Source organism: Engystomops pustulosus, chromosome 6, assembly GCF_040894005.1.
Source record: "Engystomops pustulosus chromosome 6, aEngPut4.maternal, whole genome shotgun sequence".
NCBI lineage: Eukaryota > Metazoa > Chordata > Amphibia > Anura > Leptodactylidae > Engystomops > Engystomops pustulosus.
Window position 1 is genome coordinate 143,929,151 of NC_092416.1, and position 19,526 is coordinate 143,948,676.

Genomic DNA, 19,526 nt, shown 5'->3' on the forward strand with positions numbered 1-19,526 from the left:
ATATATATATATATACAGCTGTCAGCTATTACATGTCATACCTCTATATACACACACATTACACCTATATATACTGCTATTACATGTCATACCTCTATATACACACACATTACACCTATATATACTGCTATTACATGTCATACCTCTATATACACACACATTACACCTATATATACAGCTTTTACATGTCATACCTCTATATACACACATTACACCAATATATACTGCTATTACATGTCATGCCTCTATATACACACACATTACACCTATATATACTGCTATTACATGTCATACCTCTATATACACACACATTACACCTATATATACTGCTATTACATGTCATACCTCTATATACACACACATTACACCTATATATACAGCTTTTACATGTCATACCTCTATATACACACATTACACCAATATATACTGCTATTACATGTCATGCCTCTATATACACACACATTACACCTATATATACTGCTATTACATGTCATACCTCTATATACACACACATTACACCAATATATACTGCTATTACATGTCATGCCTCTATATACAAACACATTACACCTATATATACTGCTATTACATGTCATACCTCTATATACACACACATTACACCTATATATACTGCTATTACATGTCATACCTCTATATACACACACATTACACCTATATATACAGCTTTTACGTGTCATACCTCTATATACACACATTACACCAATATATACTGCTATTACATGTCATGCCTCTATATACACACATTACACCAATATATACTGCTATTACATGTCATGCCTCTATATACACACACATGACATGTTTTACACACATATACACATGACAAAACACATATAAACAGGGGACACACACACATATATACAGATGACAAGACACACACACATGTATATACACAGGGAAGACACACACACTTGTATATACACAGGGAAGACACACACATATATATACACATTACACTTACCTGATATCCGGCAGCAGGTCCAGGTCAGGCAGGGGATACATCAGGGAGGAGGATGGAGCTGTCTCCTCTGTGCAGCAGGCCCGGGCTGGTGGGCGGGGCTTCTCCTATCAGCTCTGCCGGGGCCTGCACCTCCAGGGAGATCAGCCAGAGGTTTGAATGTGGCGCTCCCGCTCCCCCTGGCTCCTCCTCCTCCTCGTTCTTCCTCCCCCTCGCTCCTCCAGGCTGCTTGTGCACTAGTGACACATGAAGCGCTAGTAAGCGCTTCCTATGTCAAAGCAGCGCCGCACAGGACATCCTGCGCGGCGCTGTCAGCAATGGTACTTGTGTCTGAATGATGCAACTACTATTGTAAGTAGTAGCCGAGCAGCCTGCAAAATGCCGCCCCTCCACCAGCAGGAGGCGCACCGCCCTGAGGTGAAAGTCTCAACTCGCCTCATGGCTGGTGCGCCCCTGTATGGGGCGGTAGCTCGCGCATGACAAAGGGTCTTTACCTGGTTTGGGGAGTACTGTGATGTAGGAGCATAACATAGAGGGTGGGATAGGTGTGCCTCCGAGGAAGGCGTTGAACAGCTCGACCATGTGGGGTATCAAAATTTCGCTATAGGTTTTGTAGTAGGTGTAAGTAAACCCGTCAGGGCCTGGAGCCTTGCCCGTGGGCATGGCTTGCAGCACCTCTGCTAGTTCCTCAGGGGTAATTTAGGTTGTCCAACACCTCCCCCGAAAGGGTGGGCAAATTGCATTCATTCAGGTATTGGGATAGGCCCTCCATCGCCGCTGGGGAGTCAGGATTGACCGTGGGGGAAGGGGGGGGGGGAATATAGTGTGCTATAATAATCTTCAAAGATTCGGGCCACTACCTTCGGGTCGTAATTAATTGTCCCCGCGGCATCTTTAATGCCGTAAGGGTTACTGTTAGCTGTTTGTGTCCTTAGTTGGTTTGCTAACAAAGTGTGGGCCTTGTTGCTGAATTCATAAAATCGTCTACAGGAATATCGGAGTAGCTTCTCACTCCCCATAAGTAGGAGCTTACGTAGGCTGGCTCTAGCATCTACCACCCGTCTCTGTAGATGCAGAGAGGGTTTAGACAGCAGGCGCGCTTCTAGACCTCGTAGTTCCCTTTCACATTTCTGGCGGGCGGCATGAACCATTTTCTGTTTTCGTGCAGCTACAGAAATACAGTCCCCCCTGATAACTGCCTTATGGGCCTCCCATAGGATAATCTGGGATGGGGCCGTAGGAGTGTTATCAACAAAGTAGTTTATTAGGCATTGGTTCAGCTCTGCACGCGTCATTGGGTTGGAGATTAGTCTCATTGAGCCTCCAGTGTAGCGGGCGATGACTAGGGGTAGTAAAATCGAGCACAAGCATGATGGGGGCGTGATCAGACCTTGTTATAGGTCCTATGGTGGATTGCTGCAAGGTTTTCAGAATAAAAATAATCCCCGAAAAAATAATCAATGCGGGTGTAGGTATTGTGTGGGTGGGAGAAAAAGGTGTAGGCTTTAGCTGTAGGGTTGTCCACTCTCCACAAGTCATACAAGTCGTATAGTCGAATTAATTTTCTGAAGCCCACTGCCAGTCGGTGGGTGGGTCTGTTGCGTCGGGGGGCGGTTCAGTATTGAGAGTTGGTCTCTGTTTTCCGAAAAAGGAGCATTAAAGTCCCCTCCTATCAACGTGGGGGTACCCCTAAAGTTTGTCAGTCGTGTCAACGTCTCAGACAGAAAAGTAAGTTGTCCTGTGTTTGGGGAGTATATGTTGCAAAGAACAATAGGTTGTCCCTCTAAAGCGCCCTGCACTAAAATGTATCTATCCTCTCGGTCTGCCTGTATTTTAGAGGCCAGGAAAAGGCAGGTGCGGGATATTAGTATTGCCACCCCTGCCTTTTTAGTTTGGGAGTTTGCCAAGTAGGCCTGCAGATATAGCCGCCTAGCAAATTTACAGGAACCAGAGTCCGATAGATGCGTCTCTTGTAGGAAGGCTATATCCGGGACCTGCCTTTCCAGCTCCTGCAGTAATAGGTTGCGTTGGTATTGGAGTTAAGCCCTTTAACATTCAATGACAGAATTGTCACCATCTCGTCGGATCATCTGTGACAGGCTTATCTGCGGACCACAAGAGAGGCACAGGGACCCGTCCCGGGGAGGCCCCTGTATGACTGAGCCAGGCTGCTCCTTCGGTGAACTGAGGAAGTATAGCCAATAGACAGGAGATAAGTACAATAAACCATAACAATGCAACTTTAAAGGGATAGTGGAACAGGGGAACGCACTTAAATTTGAAATTACAGTTCAAAAACCTGAGAGTGGGGCCAAGCCCCCCCATGAGACGGGCATTAATTCGCCCCCTGTGGGGATCCGGCAAACAGATACACTTATGACACCCTATCCTAGCAGGGGTTCCATACCTCTGCGCCCGGGTGTCTGGGCGATAAAGGTCATACCCGGTGTTGGAAGGCGTTTTGGGCCAGGTACCGCGACGTCTCCCTCTCCCTGACCTGTTAGTTAACTGTGGCTCAGTAAAGCCTACCTCAACATTTATACTAATTATATGAAAAACTGAAAATTTTCAAATGAGACAACCAATATTAAGTCTAGAGACCTGCCGGCTGTATGGGCTGACTGGTGCTGCGAGGGCCTCTTGTTCCTACCGTTTGATCTTGTCCTCCTTTTTTTCTTGGTTGGACCTTCTGCCATGTAGGAGAGAGGGGAGGATTCAGAGGGGCGATTGCCCATTCTGCAATTACTGGTGTCGGGATGTTCAGGAATTCACAAAAAAGGCCTTAGGCCTCACTGAGACTCATTTTGTCATTAAAATTTCACTTTTATTAGTACTTTCTTTAAAAGGGAAAAAACAGAACAATTTGGACAAATTCTAAGTTATTAAAATTATGCAGGCCATCGTGGAAACTTTGTTGTGTGACCCGTAGTGAGATGAGGAAGGCTGATCCTAGGATCTTAGTAAAGGGTTCTTAACACCACCAGGTGTCAGTGTGGTGCTGTTAACCTGACGGCTATACAAAATGTTGTTTAATTGATAGAAAAGCTACAAGGGATAACTGCGCGCATGCGCCGGAACTTAGAATTTTCCTCGCACTACCCTGATGAAAGTTGTTACTGTGTGCACGTTCTCAGGATTTCAATTTCTATCAATGGTAAGTTGTTATTCTTTTTAGGAAATTGTCCGAAGGTGGGTAAGTGTATTTCTAGGGTTTATTCTTACGATTTAATATCATGGGAAGATTATCCCGACATATTAGTGGAGTTGTTATGATCTCATGTTATGTAAATGCATCCATACCCAATGGGATATATGTGTGAGGAGCTCCTGAATAAAAGTAGAAGTTGTCCATTTCTTTTAACATTACTTCTGTCAATGGATATTGGTATATTGTATTTAAATTCCTCCTCTATTAATACTTTAAATCCTTCATGTTCGTATGTCGCTTTGTTAGTGACGGCTAATGATAGCCTGTCATTTCGTTAGTAACGGCCAATTTTGGTATGTTTTGTAAAAGGTGTAGTAATGTGAAATATGGTTTATTAGATTGTTGTAAATCAAAACTAATCTAAATGATGGTGAGGGTGAGTTCGTTCGTGATTGAGTATTCAGAGAGATTCAAACTATGTCCTTTTATCCAAGCAAAGTGTAGAGAGCGGAGAGATGTTGCTTAATACTGAAGATAATAGTTTTTACAGAAATGCGGAGAAGGTGAAACCTTCATTCAAACCTTTCGGACTTAAGCATTCTAACCGCTCTATCCATCGAGCTTCCAACTGGAGCAGCAATTTGTCTATATTACCCTTCCGAGGGCCTATTTTCAGCTGGTCTATTGCCCAGAATTTCAGATGGTTCATATTGCCCCCATGCTTTAGTTTAACATATTTTGCCAGGGATGTTTCCTTGTCCGTCCTGATTGTACTAAGATGTGCCGAAATTCTTCTTCTCAGTTCCTGAACTGTTTTCCCCACGTATATTTTTGGGCAGGCACACTGTGCTATATAAATCACACAGGTACTCTTGCAGTTCAGGAACTTTCGGATCGTATAGGTCTTACCATCAACAGAGAATTCCTTCAATTTTAACATATACTTTTTCCCTTTTAAAGAAAGTACTAATAAAAGTGAAATTTTAATGACAAAATGAGTCTCAGTGAGGCCTAAGGCCTTTTTTGTGAATAGTTTGATGTATGGACTCATAGTGTCAAACGTCCACACCTCTCCTGTATATAGATCAGATAGCGGTTCAATCCCGCATTACGTGCAAGTGGACTTGTGAATAGACCAGACAGGTCATTCTTTCTAAATAAATAGCGACCTCCTCTTTTCTTAAAAAATCCTATGTTCGTTAACTAACATATATCGACAGTATTATATCAGTTCACGAATGATTAATAATTAAGTATCAAGATTTCTGAATAGTTACAGCCATATAAATTAATTAGTAATACCCAATTTCTAATTCATATCAATACACATTAACCCGATCATATTTCCAACTACAGGCAGTCCCCGGGTTACATACAAGATAGGGTCTGGAGGTTTGTTCTTAAGTTGAATTTGTATGTAAGTCGAAACTGTATATTTTATAATTGAAGTTCTAGACAAATTTTTTTCTTTTGCCCCAGTGACAATTGGAGTTTCAAAATTTTTGCTGTAATTGGACCAAGAATTATCAATAAAGCTTCATTACAGACACCTTACAGCTGATCATTGCAGCCTGGGACTATGGTAAAGCATTTAGAGAGCTTCACCAGAGATCACACTGGGCAGAGGGGTCCGTCTGTAACTATGGATTGTCTGTAAGTCGGGTGTCCTTAAGTAGGGGACCGCCTGTATATGAGAGGGACTAAAGAGTATGGCGAATTTCCTGTCGCAAAAAATATCATATGACAATATTTCCAATGAGATTTCGAGAGTCTTCTCTACTGAAACCTTACCTCTCAACCAGTCTGACGTCAATACAGCGTTTCGAGACCTACAGAAAACATATAGACAATATGTGAAATCTAGTTGGGAAGTGGTTAGCTTCGAGACTTATCTAAAACAGAAGCTAGTATACAGAGGACTTCGTATAAACCTACACCCCAACTCACATCAAGAAGATAGTGAATTCATAAAGGGGTGGCAACAAATTCTCACTGAAAATTCGCTTCGATTAATTAATTACCTTTATGAATATGAAAAAGGACATCTCAATAGATTACATGAGAAACTAGATAGAGAAGTCAAGGAGATCCAAACCTTCAACACTAATCCCGATTTTTCCACCCTTGAGAGTAAATTACAGAAAAACATAATTTCACTGACAAACGATATAAAGGAACGGAAACATAAGAAATTTCTCAGGGACATAAAGGACTTTGAGACAGGCCAGGTGTATACTCGAAAAAATCCTAATCAATTTAGGGCTAGAACAACCACCAATATTGACTTTTCAGAATCGGAAGTGTCTTCTTCTGATCTTGATTCCAATCAATCAAGAAAAGGAAGTAGCAACAAGCGTAAAATTAACCATCGTAAAGGTGGATATTCAAAGAGAGCCCCAAATAATAGTAACAAAAAAGCAGAACAATGGCCCTCCCAATCATATTCCTCGCCTACTACCTCATATCCACACATTCCATCTTATCCAATAGGATAGGTACCACAACCACAGGCATGGGGTACGCAAGCATTGAATTCGAATATCACAGGATCACAGACCACAATTCACTCGGGGGGAAATCAGCTTTTCCCCACTCCAAGAGAATCCATCACATGTGGAAGTATACAAACCCCCATACCAAGAGAAGCCTTAGGAATACCAAGTATAAGTACTGGAACACACACTATGATTGGTACAAACCAAGGGATAACAACAAACCCCACAACGACAGCTATGACAAACATAAGTCTGGTACCCAAGACCTCTTTTTTAGGGACACCGGTCCCCAATATGCAACTACGGGACCGAGAAAAATGGGGGTTCAATGGGAAATAAGTGATCAACGAGAATATACTGATATTAGAACTTTAAATGAGAAAGACAAACTAGTGATCAACATTTCCTCTTACACCCTGGATGAGGATGAGCTGAGACTATTACGAAAAGGACTATCCTTCACCCCAACTCCAACCTTTGACGCCTTCAATTGGATAAAGGACATTAACCTGTAAGCAACACCTCAAATGGGACGATGAGACCCTGGAAAAATGCAGAAATGAAAAAACATTGCAAATCCTCTTAGATCTAGAGGAAGAGAACATAAACCGCCCGATAGGCATTAATCCACCTCTTACATCTTTAAAACCCAGGTCTAGAAACACACCACCATTCTCCCTCTATCCCATAATAGAAACATTTGTTCAACTAGTCACCAAGGACATCAAGAAACTGAAAGCTCATAAAAACAAAACCGATTCGAACCTAAGTCTACAAGAACAACAAGCTCTCTATAGATTGAAAGAAAATAATCAAATAATTCTGAAACCATCGGATAAAGGTGGTAACACTGTTGTAATGGATTGTAAACAATACGTAGATATGGTAAAGAAAATCTTAGAGGACAGAGACACATATGAAATACGAACAAGGGATCCGACTAAACAATATCTTAGTGATCTGAAAGAGATCCTGGATGATGGCCTTGGTAAAAATCTGATTACACTGGATGAATATAAATATATCTACAACAATAAACCTACTATATCAACCATGTATGCCCTTCCAAAAGTACACAAACAGGTTACCCCTATACCAGGTCGCCCGATAGTGTCTGGTACAAATAACCTGACACAGGGTATCAGTGAGTATGTGGACAACATCCTGCATCCGTTCGTTTCTACTTGAAGGATACGAAGGATGTGATAAACAAAATACAAGACATTCGGGTACCTCCAGGGACATTCCTAGCTACCCTTGACGTGGAAGGGTTATATTCAAACATCATACATCATCTGGGTATTACTGCAGTCAAAAGTTTTCTGGACACAAAAGGGACACAATTCGCGGATCATAATTATTTTACTTTGACACTCCTTGATTTTCTACTTTCACACAATTATTTTTTGTTTGGCGGTACCTTTTACCATCAGGTGAAAGGTACTGCCATGGGCACTATTTGCGCACCTACTTACGCGAATTTATTTCTTGGGTGGTGGGAATCTGTCTATGTTTTTAACGATAAAAATACATCACACACCGATCACATTTTATTTTGGGGTCGTTATATAGACGACATCCTCATCCTCTGGTGTGGAGATAGGGACAATTTTTACAAAATGGTAGACACACTAAACAAAAACGATATAGGGATGAGGTTTACACCTGAGATTGATGCATCAAAAATTAACTTTCTGGATCTAACTATAAACATAAATCACCTTGGTGACTTGGAAACTGCAGTATACCGAAAGGCCACATCAACCAACAGTTTATTAAACTGGGAAAGTTGGCATCCTAAGCCCTTGAAACAGGGTATCCCAATTGGCCAATATTTGAGGGCCAAACGGAACTGTTCCTCGAATGAGGCTTTTGAAACTGAATCCAAAATATTATATAAGCGATTTCTTGACAGGGGCTATCCCAGGAAGACTCTAAAACGAGCCTATAAGAGGGGTAAACAAACAAACCAGGATGCCCTAATATCTGAATCAAGAAGGGGACAAGAAGAGGTCAAGACAGTGCGATGTATAGGGACGTTTGACTCACGGACTGGAGACATCCTTAACATTCTAAACAAATACTGGCCTATTTTACAGTCGGATGACGACCTGAAAGAGGTAATTAGTAATAGACCCAGTATAACCTACCGCCAGGGCAAGAACATCAAGGATACCCTTGTTCACAGCTACTTTGAACCCAAATCGAATAAGAAAGAAACGTGGCTATCAAAATCATTAATGGGTTCCTATCCCTGTTAAAATTGGAGGAATTCTCTGTTGATGGTAAGACCTATACAATCCGAAAGTTCCTGAACTGCAAGAGTACCTGTGTGATTTATATAGCACAGTGTGCCTGCCCAAAAATATACGTGGGGAAAACAGTTCAGGAACTGAGAAGAAGAATTTCGGCACATCTTAGTACAATCAGGACGGACAAGGAAACATCCCTGGCAAAATATGTTAAACTAAAGCATGGGGGCAATATGAACCATCTGAAATTCTGGGCAATAGACCAGCTGAAAATAGGCCCTCGGAAGGGTAATATAGACAAATTGCTGCTCCAGTTGGAAGCTCGATGGATAGAGCGGTTAGAATGCTTAAGTCCGAAAGGTTTGAATGAAGGTTTCACCTTCTACGCATTTCTGTAAAAACTATTATCTTCAGTATTAAGCAACATCTCTCCGCTCTCTACACTTTGCTTGGATAAAAGGACATAGTTTGAATCTCTCTGAATACTCAATCACGAACGAACTCACCCTCACCATCATTTAGATTAGTTTTGATTTACAACAATCTAATAAACCATATTTCACATTACTACACCTTTTACAAAACATACCAAAATTGGCCGTTACTAACGAAATGACAGGCTATCATTAGCCGTCACTAACAAAGTGACATACGAACATGAAGGATTTAAAGTATTAATAGAGGAGGAATTTAAATACAATATACCAATATCCATTGACAGAAGTAATGTTAAAAGAAATGGACAACTTCTACTTTTATTCAGGAGCTCCTCACACATATATCCCATTGGGTATGGATGCATTTACATAACATGAGATCATAACAACTCCACTAATATGTCGGGATAATCTTCCCATGATATTAAATCGTAAGAATAAACCCTAGAAATACACTTACCCACCTTCGGACAATTTCCTAAAAAGAATAACAACTTACCATTGATAGAAATTGAAATCCTGAGAACGTGCACACAGTAACAACTTTCATCAGGGTAGTGCGAGGAAAATTCTAAGTTCCGGCGCATGCGCGCAGTTATCCCTTGTAGGTTGACTTGAGATAATCCAAGTCCCTACGCATGCGCATTAGGACCTCAATGGCATTGCGAGTTGGATAATTCCAAGTCCCTGCGCATGCGCACTAGGACCTTATAGGCATTGCGGGTCGGAGATAATTCCAAGTCCCCGCGCACGCGCACCAGAAGTACTTTCGAACTCTGAGTCCCAGCGCATGCGCACTTGAACGAATCACGTTAAAAGGTAAGTTGGATAAATGCGATTTGTGCGCAACCACAGGAAGTACTGGATTGGGTAAGACTTAGCCAATGGACTCATTGAATTACTGAGATCCCACTGGTTAGAATGTATCAAGAATCACCATAGGTCGACTTCAAGTGGGAGTACACCATGACGACAGAAACTGAGGTTTTAAAGGTCGGAGCTGTATATGGGCGAGCACACTCTAGCCCCGGCACCCCTGAGGATGCCACTTATGTGGCGAAACATGTTGGGGGGGCGTTAGTGTGCAAAAGATTTTAGATAGCAGGCAAAGTGAGTGTGTGATCCAAAATGAGTGAATGATGATGAGGGAGAGTTCAGTATAGAACGAGGAATACTGTCAGGTAGTGCCATACTCATTGGAAACCACAGTGACCAAAATAACTCTAGCGCTTCTATAAAATAGCGATGTTAAGATTGGTACACAAAAGACAGGGGATAGTGTGCCCTGAGCTTGCCCCAACCTCTGTCCCTTCCTATAGCCCCCCCCACGCTAAACCGTGGGGCGACTACTTGAAGACTCGAGATACGCTGGATAAGTGAGGGAAGGGAAACACAAACAGACTGACAAACACAAAACACAAAAGAATCGTAAACAAGCCGGAGTCACAACGAGAGGGTACGTCAATAGCAAAATCAGTAGGCAAAGAGTCAATGTCAAAAACTAGCCGAGGTCACAACAATACAGATACAGATTCTGAGCAATACAACCTAGTAGCAGCGAGTGGAGAAAGGGATTTTCAAACACTGGCACAGGTGACTAGTGAAGCTGCAATTTATGCAGCCAGAACTCCACCTCCAGAACCTGATAGGAGCTGGACAGCATCTGGGAATTAACCCCTCATGGTGCAGAACAACCAGGCACCAAGCAGAGGTTCAAAGTCCCAGCCACTCCTAGACAGCGCGAGATCTTAGCAGCCGCTGCCCAGGACGAGAGGTGGAGTTTGCGCGAATACGCGCCGGGGTTCGGAGAACGCTGCTGGTACCACCAGAAGAACCAGAAGTCCCAGCAATCTCCCTAGCGAACCTGACAAGCGAGTTGACTGGCAGTGAAATAATAACTGCTGATAAAACTATCGCTAGTGGAGTTGAAGCGCACTAGTATGCATGAGTTTGTACACATATAAAAGGAATCACCACCAGGGATAGGTTTATGTACGAGTCAGTGCATTAGTTAATGCACTGATACTGTATCCATTTAGAGAATGAATAGGCTACAAGTTGCAACATTGTAGCTTTTCTATCAATTAAACAACATTTTGTATAGCCGTCAGGTTAACGGCACCACACTGACACCTGGTGGTGTTAAGAACCCTTAACTAAGATCCTAGGATCAGCCTTCCTCATCTCACTACGGGTCACACAACAAAGTTTCCACGATGGCCAGCATAATTTTAATAAGTTAGAATTTGTCCAAATTGTTCTGTTTTTTCCCTTTTAAAGAAAGTACTAATAAAAGTGAAATTTTAATGACAAAATGAGTTTCAGTGAGGCCTAAGGCCTTTTTTGTGAATAGTTTGATGTATGGACTCAGTCAAACGTCCACACCTCTCCTGTATAGGGATGTTCAGGAAGGAACTGAAATCTGGGAGGTCCTTGCGTGTTTTAAGTGTGAGGGTCACTCCGTCTTTCCGTGCTAATAGGCTGAAAGGGAAGCCCCATCTGTATGGTATATGGTGGTCTTGCAGCAATTTCAGCAATGGACGTAGGGTTCTGCGACGTTGAAGTGTGACCCATGATAGGTCTTGGTAAAGATGGATTTGCGTTCCGCAGTATTCAATGCGTTTCAAACGTCGAGCTTTCATCATTATGTCCTCTTTAAGGAGAAAATGTCTCTTGGTCGGTTAGTAGTGGATTTTGGGCGAAGTGCTCTATGTGCTCTGTCCATTCTAATGGGAACGTCCGGGGGGTTCCCCAGGAGTGTGTTGAATATTTCTTCCAGGATAGAGAAGGTGTCCTCTTGACCCGCTGATTCCGGCACTCCCCAGACCCTGATGTTGTGCGCCTGCCCCTGTTATCTAGGTCTTCCACGTGAGATTGTAGTTTTTGTATTGTCTCTTCCTGAGACATAACCCGTTTCTGAAGTGCATTAATAGCTTTGAGAGCAGTGGCATGGTCATCTTCGAGAGCATCTACCTGTTGGGCTACCAGTTGTACATCTTGGCGAATCTCAGCTATGGCTGATTTGCAGGTCTCCTTTACTTTGGAAATCAGAGTTTGAAAATCCAGCTTCGTTGGTAGCTGATTAACATGAGACCACTAATCGGGTGGGAGTAGTAGTGGTAGATCTCTGGCTGGGGAGTTCTCTGGTGGTGAGGACCAGCATTGGGAGGGAGAAGTGGGGTGCAGAGCCCTTGGAGTGGCCATGTAGTCTGTGGCCGGTTCTTCCTGGGCCAGATATGAGGACTGCCTCAGGGAAGGCTGCCTCTGTGGCAAGGGGAAGCTGGGGAGGCACTTGTCAAGGGCATGGCTGATGGGCTGGGACTGGGAATCAGGCCCACAGGCCCTGCTAGAGGGGCCAGGTCTATTAAGAGGTGCTGGTGATCAGTCTGTGTCATCTCTTGGGCCCCCTCCATGACTGTCGGGCAGTCATTCTCCTGAACCCAGCGCTCCCCCTCCTCCCTGATATGTGGAATCCTGCAGGGCGCTATGTTGGCGTCCGGTGTCTGGGGGGGTGCAGGGCTATATACTCCAGTGTGGCTGGAGGTCTCTCCCCCCGTCAAGCTGCTGGCCTGCCCTGTACCTGATGGCTTCAGGGTGGTGGTGGAGCCCGGCCAGTTTTGATGCAGCGGCGTCTGTTACGGGGTTCCCCGCACCCCTGCAGACGGGAGCTTCGGGAAGTCCATGTCTGCTGCAGTTGTGGCGCACGCCGGCGCCATCTTGGCTGCAGACGCCCTGGTCCCCCTGGCGAACATCTCCGGCAGTGTGGTCGTCTACGAGGTCCCCGAACGGTCCGGTGAGGTGCCAGCCGTCCTCTGCTTGCGGCGGTTGCCCATGGTGTTGAGGTAGGCAGCGGGTATTCGAGTCAGGGAGAGCGGAGCCTGTCTCTCACGCGTCCCACTCCCTCGGCATCTGAACACGCCCCCGCAAGGATTGTTCTTTTTAGTGGTCTTATTTTAGAGTGCATAACATTTTTTAAATCACTTTTTAGAGCATTTTTCATAGGGTATTAATTAAAAAATTATCTTTTTTTTGGAGCTTTTTAGGGTTTTTTTTACGGGTTCACTTTGCGGATCTAATAACGATTCTGTTTTATTATGCAGATTGTTACGGACACAGGGATACCAAATATGTGGGAGTTTTGTGTATTTTTTGCGAGAACAGTTGTTCTTTTTAGTGGGCTTATTTTAGAGTGCATAACATTTTTTAAATCACTTTTTCGCTTTTTTTGAAGGTTTTTTGCGTTTTTTTCTCTGGTGCTTACCATGCGGGTCCAGTGACGATTCTGTTTTATTATACAGAGTGTTATGGACACGGCAATACCAAATATGCGGGGGTTTTTTGTGACATTTTAGGGGCTTACATTTTTATTTAATTTTTTTAAATTTATTCTAATGTGTAGGGTTTAGTGTTTTTACATGTTTTTACTTATACTTACTTGAACTTGAACCAGTGATGCTCTGATCGCTGGTTCAAGTTGAATACACTGCTCTACAATACTATTTTATTGTAGAGCAGTTTAAACTGTCTGAGCATGCAGGCACATGCGCAGACAGTTTACTATCAGACCTGGAAGGGATCTGACTGCCGGGGAGAGCGTGCAGCTCCGGGGCACATGCCAGTCCTCGGAGCTGCCTAGAAGTGGATCGGATCCCCCGGTAAGCGGCACGGGGGATCCGATCCATAGCGCAAACACCCTTACACGCCGCGGTCATGCTTGAGCCGACTCCGATCTGGGGGGTGTTACAGCGCGGTGTCAGATGTGATAGACAGCTGACAGCCGCTGCTTCTGGTGCCGGCTCCGTTTGTGAGCCGCTGCCAGAAGCAGGAAGTTATAGCACGTCCCCGTGCGCTTAGCATCTAGCCAAGGAGACGTACTATAACGTCCTGGTGCGCCTAGGGGTTAATCCATTGTTTTTAGTTAGTTATGGTTAAAAATGTAGTTGAAAGCAGTGTAGAGTTTAGTAGGTTGAAAGAAATCTACCACTAGTTGTTATTAAAATTAAACTATACATACTTACCTCTAGTCATCTTATCCACGGTCCCTGCGCTGGTCTTCTTTAATGTTGACATGCCAGGATCGCTGTTAAAAAAAAAAGGGTTTATAACTTTTTTTTTACAATTATCCTGGCGTGTCAACATTTTAATAATCCTACAACATCAGTATAGCTGAAGCTACTCTTAAATCTATACACACTTGGAAAACCAAGAAGAGGAAAAATTAGGAATAAGAGGAATAATATTTAGTGCTTTCTACCTGTAGGTATAATAATTACATTAACATGGTAAACCCCTGATTCTACCTCTGAGCTCCTCAGATCAGTTGGTTAGAAGTTCTGCACACCAGGAGGTTCCTGGGTGCTGACTGTGTACTTTGGCCATTAGGTGTTAGAGACCAAATGCCAATAACTAATAATATCCCCATACACCAAGCACCAGTGCACAGGGATATAAGTGACCAGCAGGTGACATGCACTGAATGACTCATCCTTATTTGGTCAGATCCAGGTGGAAACTGTCAGTAAGTTCTGTAGAAATAATGTAAAGCTAATTATTTTATATAAAGATATTTATAAATATAGATGGGATTTTCTGTTGGATATGTGTATTTAAATATTATGCAAAAGAGATTTGGAAACTATGACATCAATGGATTCTCTTAGCATAGAACACTCACAGGAAATCTCTCTCCTGATTGGCTGGCATATTATGACATGCCTTACATTTATGACATCATGACGCTATATAAGCATGGAACACGCTCAAGAATTCTCAGACTCCATATTGGATATTGTCTTTTACATAGTGTCCTAGGAGAGCGATTTTTCTCAAATACTTTGGGTTTTGGGGAATTGGGGAAAAGATGTCACCCCCTTCCAGGGGTAAAGGGGGTGGCATGAAGAGGAAGAGAGAGAGTGAGGGCGATGTTAAGAAAAGAGCAAAAAGGAGCAGCAAAAAAGACCAGAACTGCTCCAAAAAGTATCTTCCAATGAGAAGAAACTCCCGAGCCCTGAATAGCCAAGACCGAGCCGACACTGAGCGGCGTGAAAAAACAGGGGAGAAAAGAAAACTAGAAGATGAGGAGATGCTGACCAAAAAGAAAAAAAAACTGGATGAGTATAGAGAGGCTTTGCCATCCACCAGCATCAACCCTCGTGGATTATCCCAATTCAAGATACACCAAGAACTTGCTAGAGGTGGTTTTGGGATTGTGTACTTGGCATCCACAATAGAGAAGAAGACCATGGTAGCTATAAAAGCCATTGCTAAAAGAAAGCAGAATGCCTCCCTCCTAACAGAAAAGAGTGTGCTGCTGAGATCATCTGGTAAGCCATACCTCTGCCAAGTGTATTCCGGATTCCAAAATGACATCTATGGATTCCTTGCCATGGAATACCTGCCTGGTGGGGATCTGGAAGAGGTCCTGGCGGTGGAAGGAGCTTTGGATGTTAAAACGACAGTTTTGTGCACAGCGGAAATTCTATGTGGCATTCAACACCTACATAAACTTGGAGTGATCCACAGGGACATTAAGGCAGAGAATATTCTCATCGACCGTCGGGGCCACATACGGATATGTGACTTTGGTGTTGCAGCAGAGAATGTCTTTGGCATAGATATGATCAGCGGCTTTTGTGGAACACAAACTTATATGGCCCCAGAGATCCTGAACAAGGATTACTATGACTCTGCCGTTGACTGGTGGGCATTTGGAGTGCTACTTCACCACCTGATGACAAACTCCTTCCCATTTGAAGAGGTTGAATCTGCTGAAGAGTTCAGAGAAATTGTCATGAGTAAGGAGCCCACCTTCCCCAAAAACATGACTAAGGAGGCGAAAGATATAGTAGCAAAGATCCTTTGCAAGGAAAAGCGTAGACGCCTGCGATGGGGAGTGAAAATAAAGCAACACCCATTTTATAATGACGTCAGTTGGGAGAAAGTTGAAAACCAAACTATTGAACCTCCCTTCCTGCACAGACTGAAAAGTAACATTGAGGTCTTCTCAAGTCCGTCCTTGGTTCTGTCATCACAACAAGCACCCAAAGGTCACACCCGTCCAGAAGTCTGCAAATCCATCTCAAATTTCTCTTTTGACCTTTCTGAGTACTCCATCTAGGTGACCAGGACATAAATCTCAGTGCTTCTCTCCGACCACCATTGATCATCAGTCAGTGTTAAGATCTTTACCACATGAGGTACAGTCAGTAAGTTATATTTCCATGTTAGTTGGTGACATTTTAGTGTATTGTTTTATTTCCTGTTGCAGCAGCTGTAGCAACCAAAAATATATTATTGTTCATAGGGGCAGTAATAGTTATATTATTGTAGGTAGGGGGCAGTATTAGAAGTACTTAAAGGACATTTACCATCACATATACAAATGGCAGACTCCTATAAGTTACCATTTTTATTACATTGTAGAACAGCTGCATTGTGCAAAAATACTTTGTTTGTAAACATTTATCTGTCTTATTCTTGGAATACAATGTAATACATGCTGTTTCTGTCTTGTACAGAACATTACAGCGGAAAGGGAAAGTGTACCTCAGCCTCCAGCATCCAGCTCACCTTGGCTCCATTTTTACTCCTTCTGGAATCACTTACAGTGGGTAAGACACAGCTTCTATGATACAAGGATGGATACTGTCATGGGGTTACTAGTATATTACTACGTGAATGATAAGAATTATCTGTGGGATTACATATAATAACAAGTTAGATTGCGTTAGATTACTGTCATGTACTTATACAATGTTCTCTCTTTCAGCGTTTCTATATCCACCAGGATTCTACTCTACCTACATCTTGGATGCAAAGTGCCACATAATAACCATCTCCATGACTTGGATTTCATTCTTCTGCTGTGTGTGATCCAAAATGAGAACCACACAATGATCTGTGTCATACATTTGACATGAACAAATAATTTCTGAGGATTAAATACATTTTCATTCCTCACCTTTCTGTCTTTTGTCTATGTTATTTCATATGGTGTGCACAGTTTTATTGTATGTGGGAGGACATGTTTTGGTTATGTGGATGAGGTGCTGGGGATCAACAAAGAGTAAAAATTCTCACAAGTGTAGACTCTATATTCGTACATCACACATCACATTATACATAAAATACAATGGGGCAGATTTACTTACCCGGTCCGTTCGCAATCCAGCGGCGCAGCTGTGCTGAAAAGCATCTGAACGCACTGGAATTCACCGAGCCAGACCAAGTGAAGTAAGTGCGTCCCAAGCGACACTTTTTTTGTTTTAAATGCGGCGTTTTTTCCAAATCCGTCGGGTTTTCGCTCGGCCACGCCCCCCGATTTCCGTCGCGTGCATGCCGGTGCCGATGTGCCACAATCCGATCGCGTGCGCCAAAATCCCGGGGCAATACAGGGAAAATCACCGCAAATCGGAAATATTCGGGTAACACGTCGGGAAAACGCGAATCGGGTCCTTAGTAAATGACCCCCAATGTATTTTGTAGAAATGTCTCCAGGACGCCATTGACTTGCAGAGTTTGTGTTTTTACCACCATCATGGAGTCTGTTCCTCACAAGTGGCCTGCTGGAGGTAATTTTGCAGGGCTCTGGAGGAGGTAGAGGATGCTGTATGGATGCAGCTCTGGCAGAAGCTGTGCCCGCACTGGAGGCTCAGCGGGTTGCTGAACAGCTCCCAGCAGATGGGGCAGTTCAGGTTGTCCCACAGGTGACTTACAGGGTCCTCCGCCTCCATGTTATGGTCACAGACACCGGGGTGTGTGGGGAGGAGCCTCCGAAATGAAAGTAGTCCTGCTCCCAGAACAGGAAGTACTGCTACATGGCAGGGGACATGGAGGGGGAGATAGGGACAGGGGGCAAACATACAGGCAAGCCCACCTCCTCACAGCACGGATATTGTGTAGCCTGTGTTACTATGTGGAAGGGGTGTAATAGCCAGAGAACCTGAAGCCAAAAGAGGCTCTGGTAATGCCCCCCCAAAGCCCTTGGAACCAGCCCCCTTCTCCTTCTGCGCTCTTCATCACTCTCTCTGCTGAAACTGAGAAGAAGCACATTATCAATACTGCCGCTAGATTTAATTAGAGGGGGAGAAAGAGTAAGGAGGTGTTTTTTTGGAGGAGGTGTAATACTAATACCCTTGAAGTTATTGTGCTGCATTAGCAGAAATATAAAAGTTCATTTTATAATGAAAGTAGAAGAGCAGAGCTCCTTATATACCATATCATTCTTAGTATTAGGCAGCTTATGTGTGAAGAAATATGTTTTCAATTGTGCCACTTAAACCATATGTGATATTCTAGTCACATCCAGAGCTGCAATCATCTATCTACCGTTATACCATCTCAGATGACTGCAGCTCTGGCTGTTACTTGTAATTCTCAATTCCTTTGCTTATATCATATATATTGTGCTCTACCATTGTGTTAACAAACGTATACATTAAAGTATTGTTAACACACAAGTTAACATCACTTTAATGGTTGTGTTTTGTAAACACAAATGTTAACAGCTGTTTAATTAGGCAAATCTCTCTCCAGCTGGTGGAATGCGTTAGACGTGACGTGTGACTGCACCCGTATCCTTGCCATTTACATACTGTAGTCACGGCCAATGCTGCAATCATCTATCATTATATCATCTCAGATGACTGCAATCTGCCATAATCATTCTAAGGGCTCTTTCACATCCGTGTTTCAGTGATTTTCATGAATGCCTCACAAATCCATTGATTTCTAAGGGTGTTTTCACATTGGCTTGTATTTTCACTGATCCATTCATTCATTCATTGGAAAAAATTATGAAAGATGTTCTGTTTTCTGCACTGATGCGGATCACGGAAGCCAATAGAAGTCTTTTAGGTCTGCAAAAAAAAAACGGATATAACATTCATGTTTTTTTTTCACTGATGAGACCAAATAAACAGGTGTGATGCAAAGCAATGTTAACATTCAGGTTTTTAGACAAAACAGTTGCATCAAGAAGAAAAAAATGAAGAAAAACTTAGCCAAACAAAACCAACAGATGCAGAACCTAAGCTGAGGACCAGCTTAAAGGTGTTATGCCACGAAACTTATTACTTCAAAAACCTCCCAAAGAGGTTAAAATATTTCAAAAACCTATTCGTAATGCTTACCTGGAATTATAAATACTTTTTCATTTACTATTTTGATGCTTGTGCGGCGTGTATTCTATGTCACAGAAAAGCAGATGAGGGGCCT

At 43.0% G+C, this 19,526-nt stretch overlaps 1 protein-coding gene across 3 annotated transcripts in view; it reads left to right on the forward strand.

Moving 5' to 3' along the window:
- The window catches only part of LOC140066114 (protein kinase C delta type-like), a 31,860-nt gene extending 14,587 nt beyond the window's left edge, over window positions 1–17,273 (forward strand). The window contains exons 1-3 of one of the 3 annotated variants that reach the window (XM_072113656.1): window positions 15,069–16,516; window positions 16,829–16,921; window positions 17,080–17,273. In XM_072113656.1, coding sequence (XP_071969757.1) covers window positions 15,172–16,428 — 1,257 coding nt within the window. In that variant the 5' untranslated portion in view covers window positions 15,069–15,171 and the 3' untranslated portion in view covers window positions 16,429–16,516; window positions 16,829–16,921; window positions 17,080–17,273. Of the gene's footprint in view, window positions 1–15,068; window positions 16,517–16,828; window positions 16,922–17,079 lie in introns of those variants that run through there. The other 2 variants (XM_072113655.1, XR_011848120.1) reach the window with 2 other exon arrangements.
- Window positions 17,274–19,526: the final 2,253 nt, after the last annotated feature.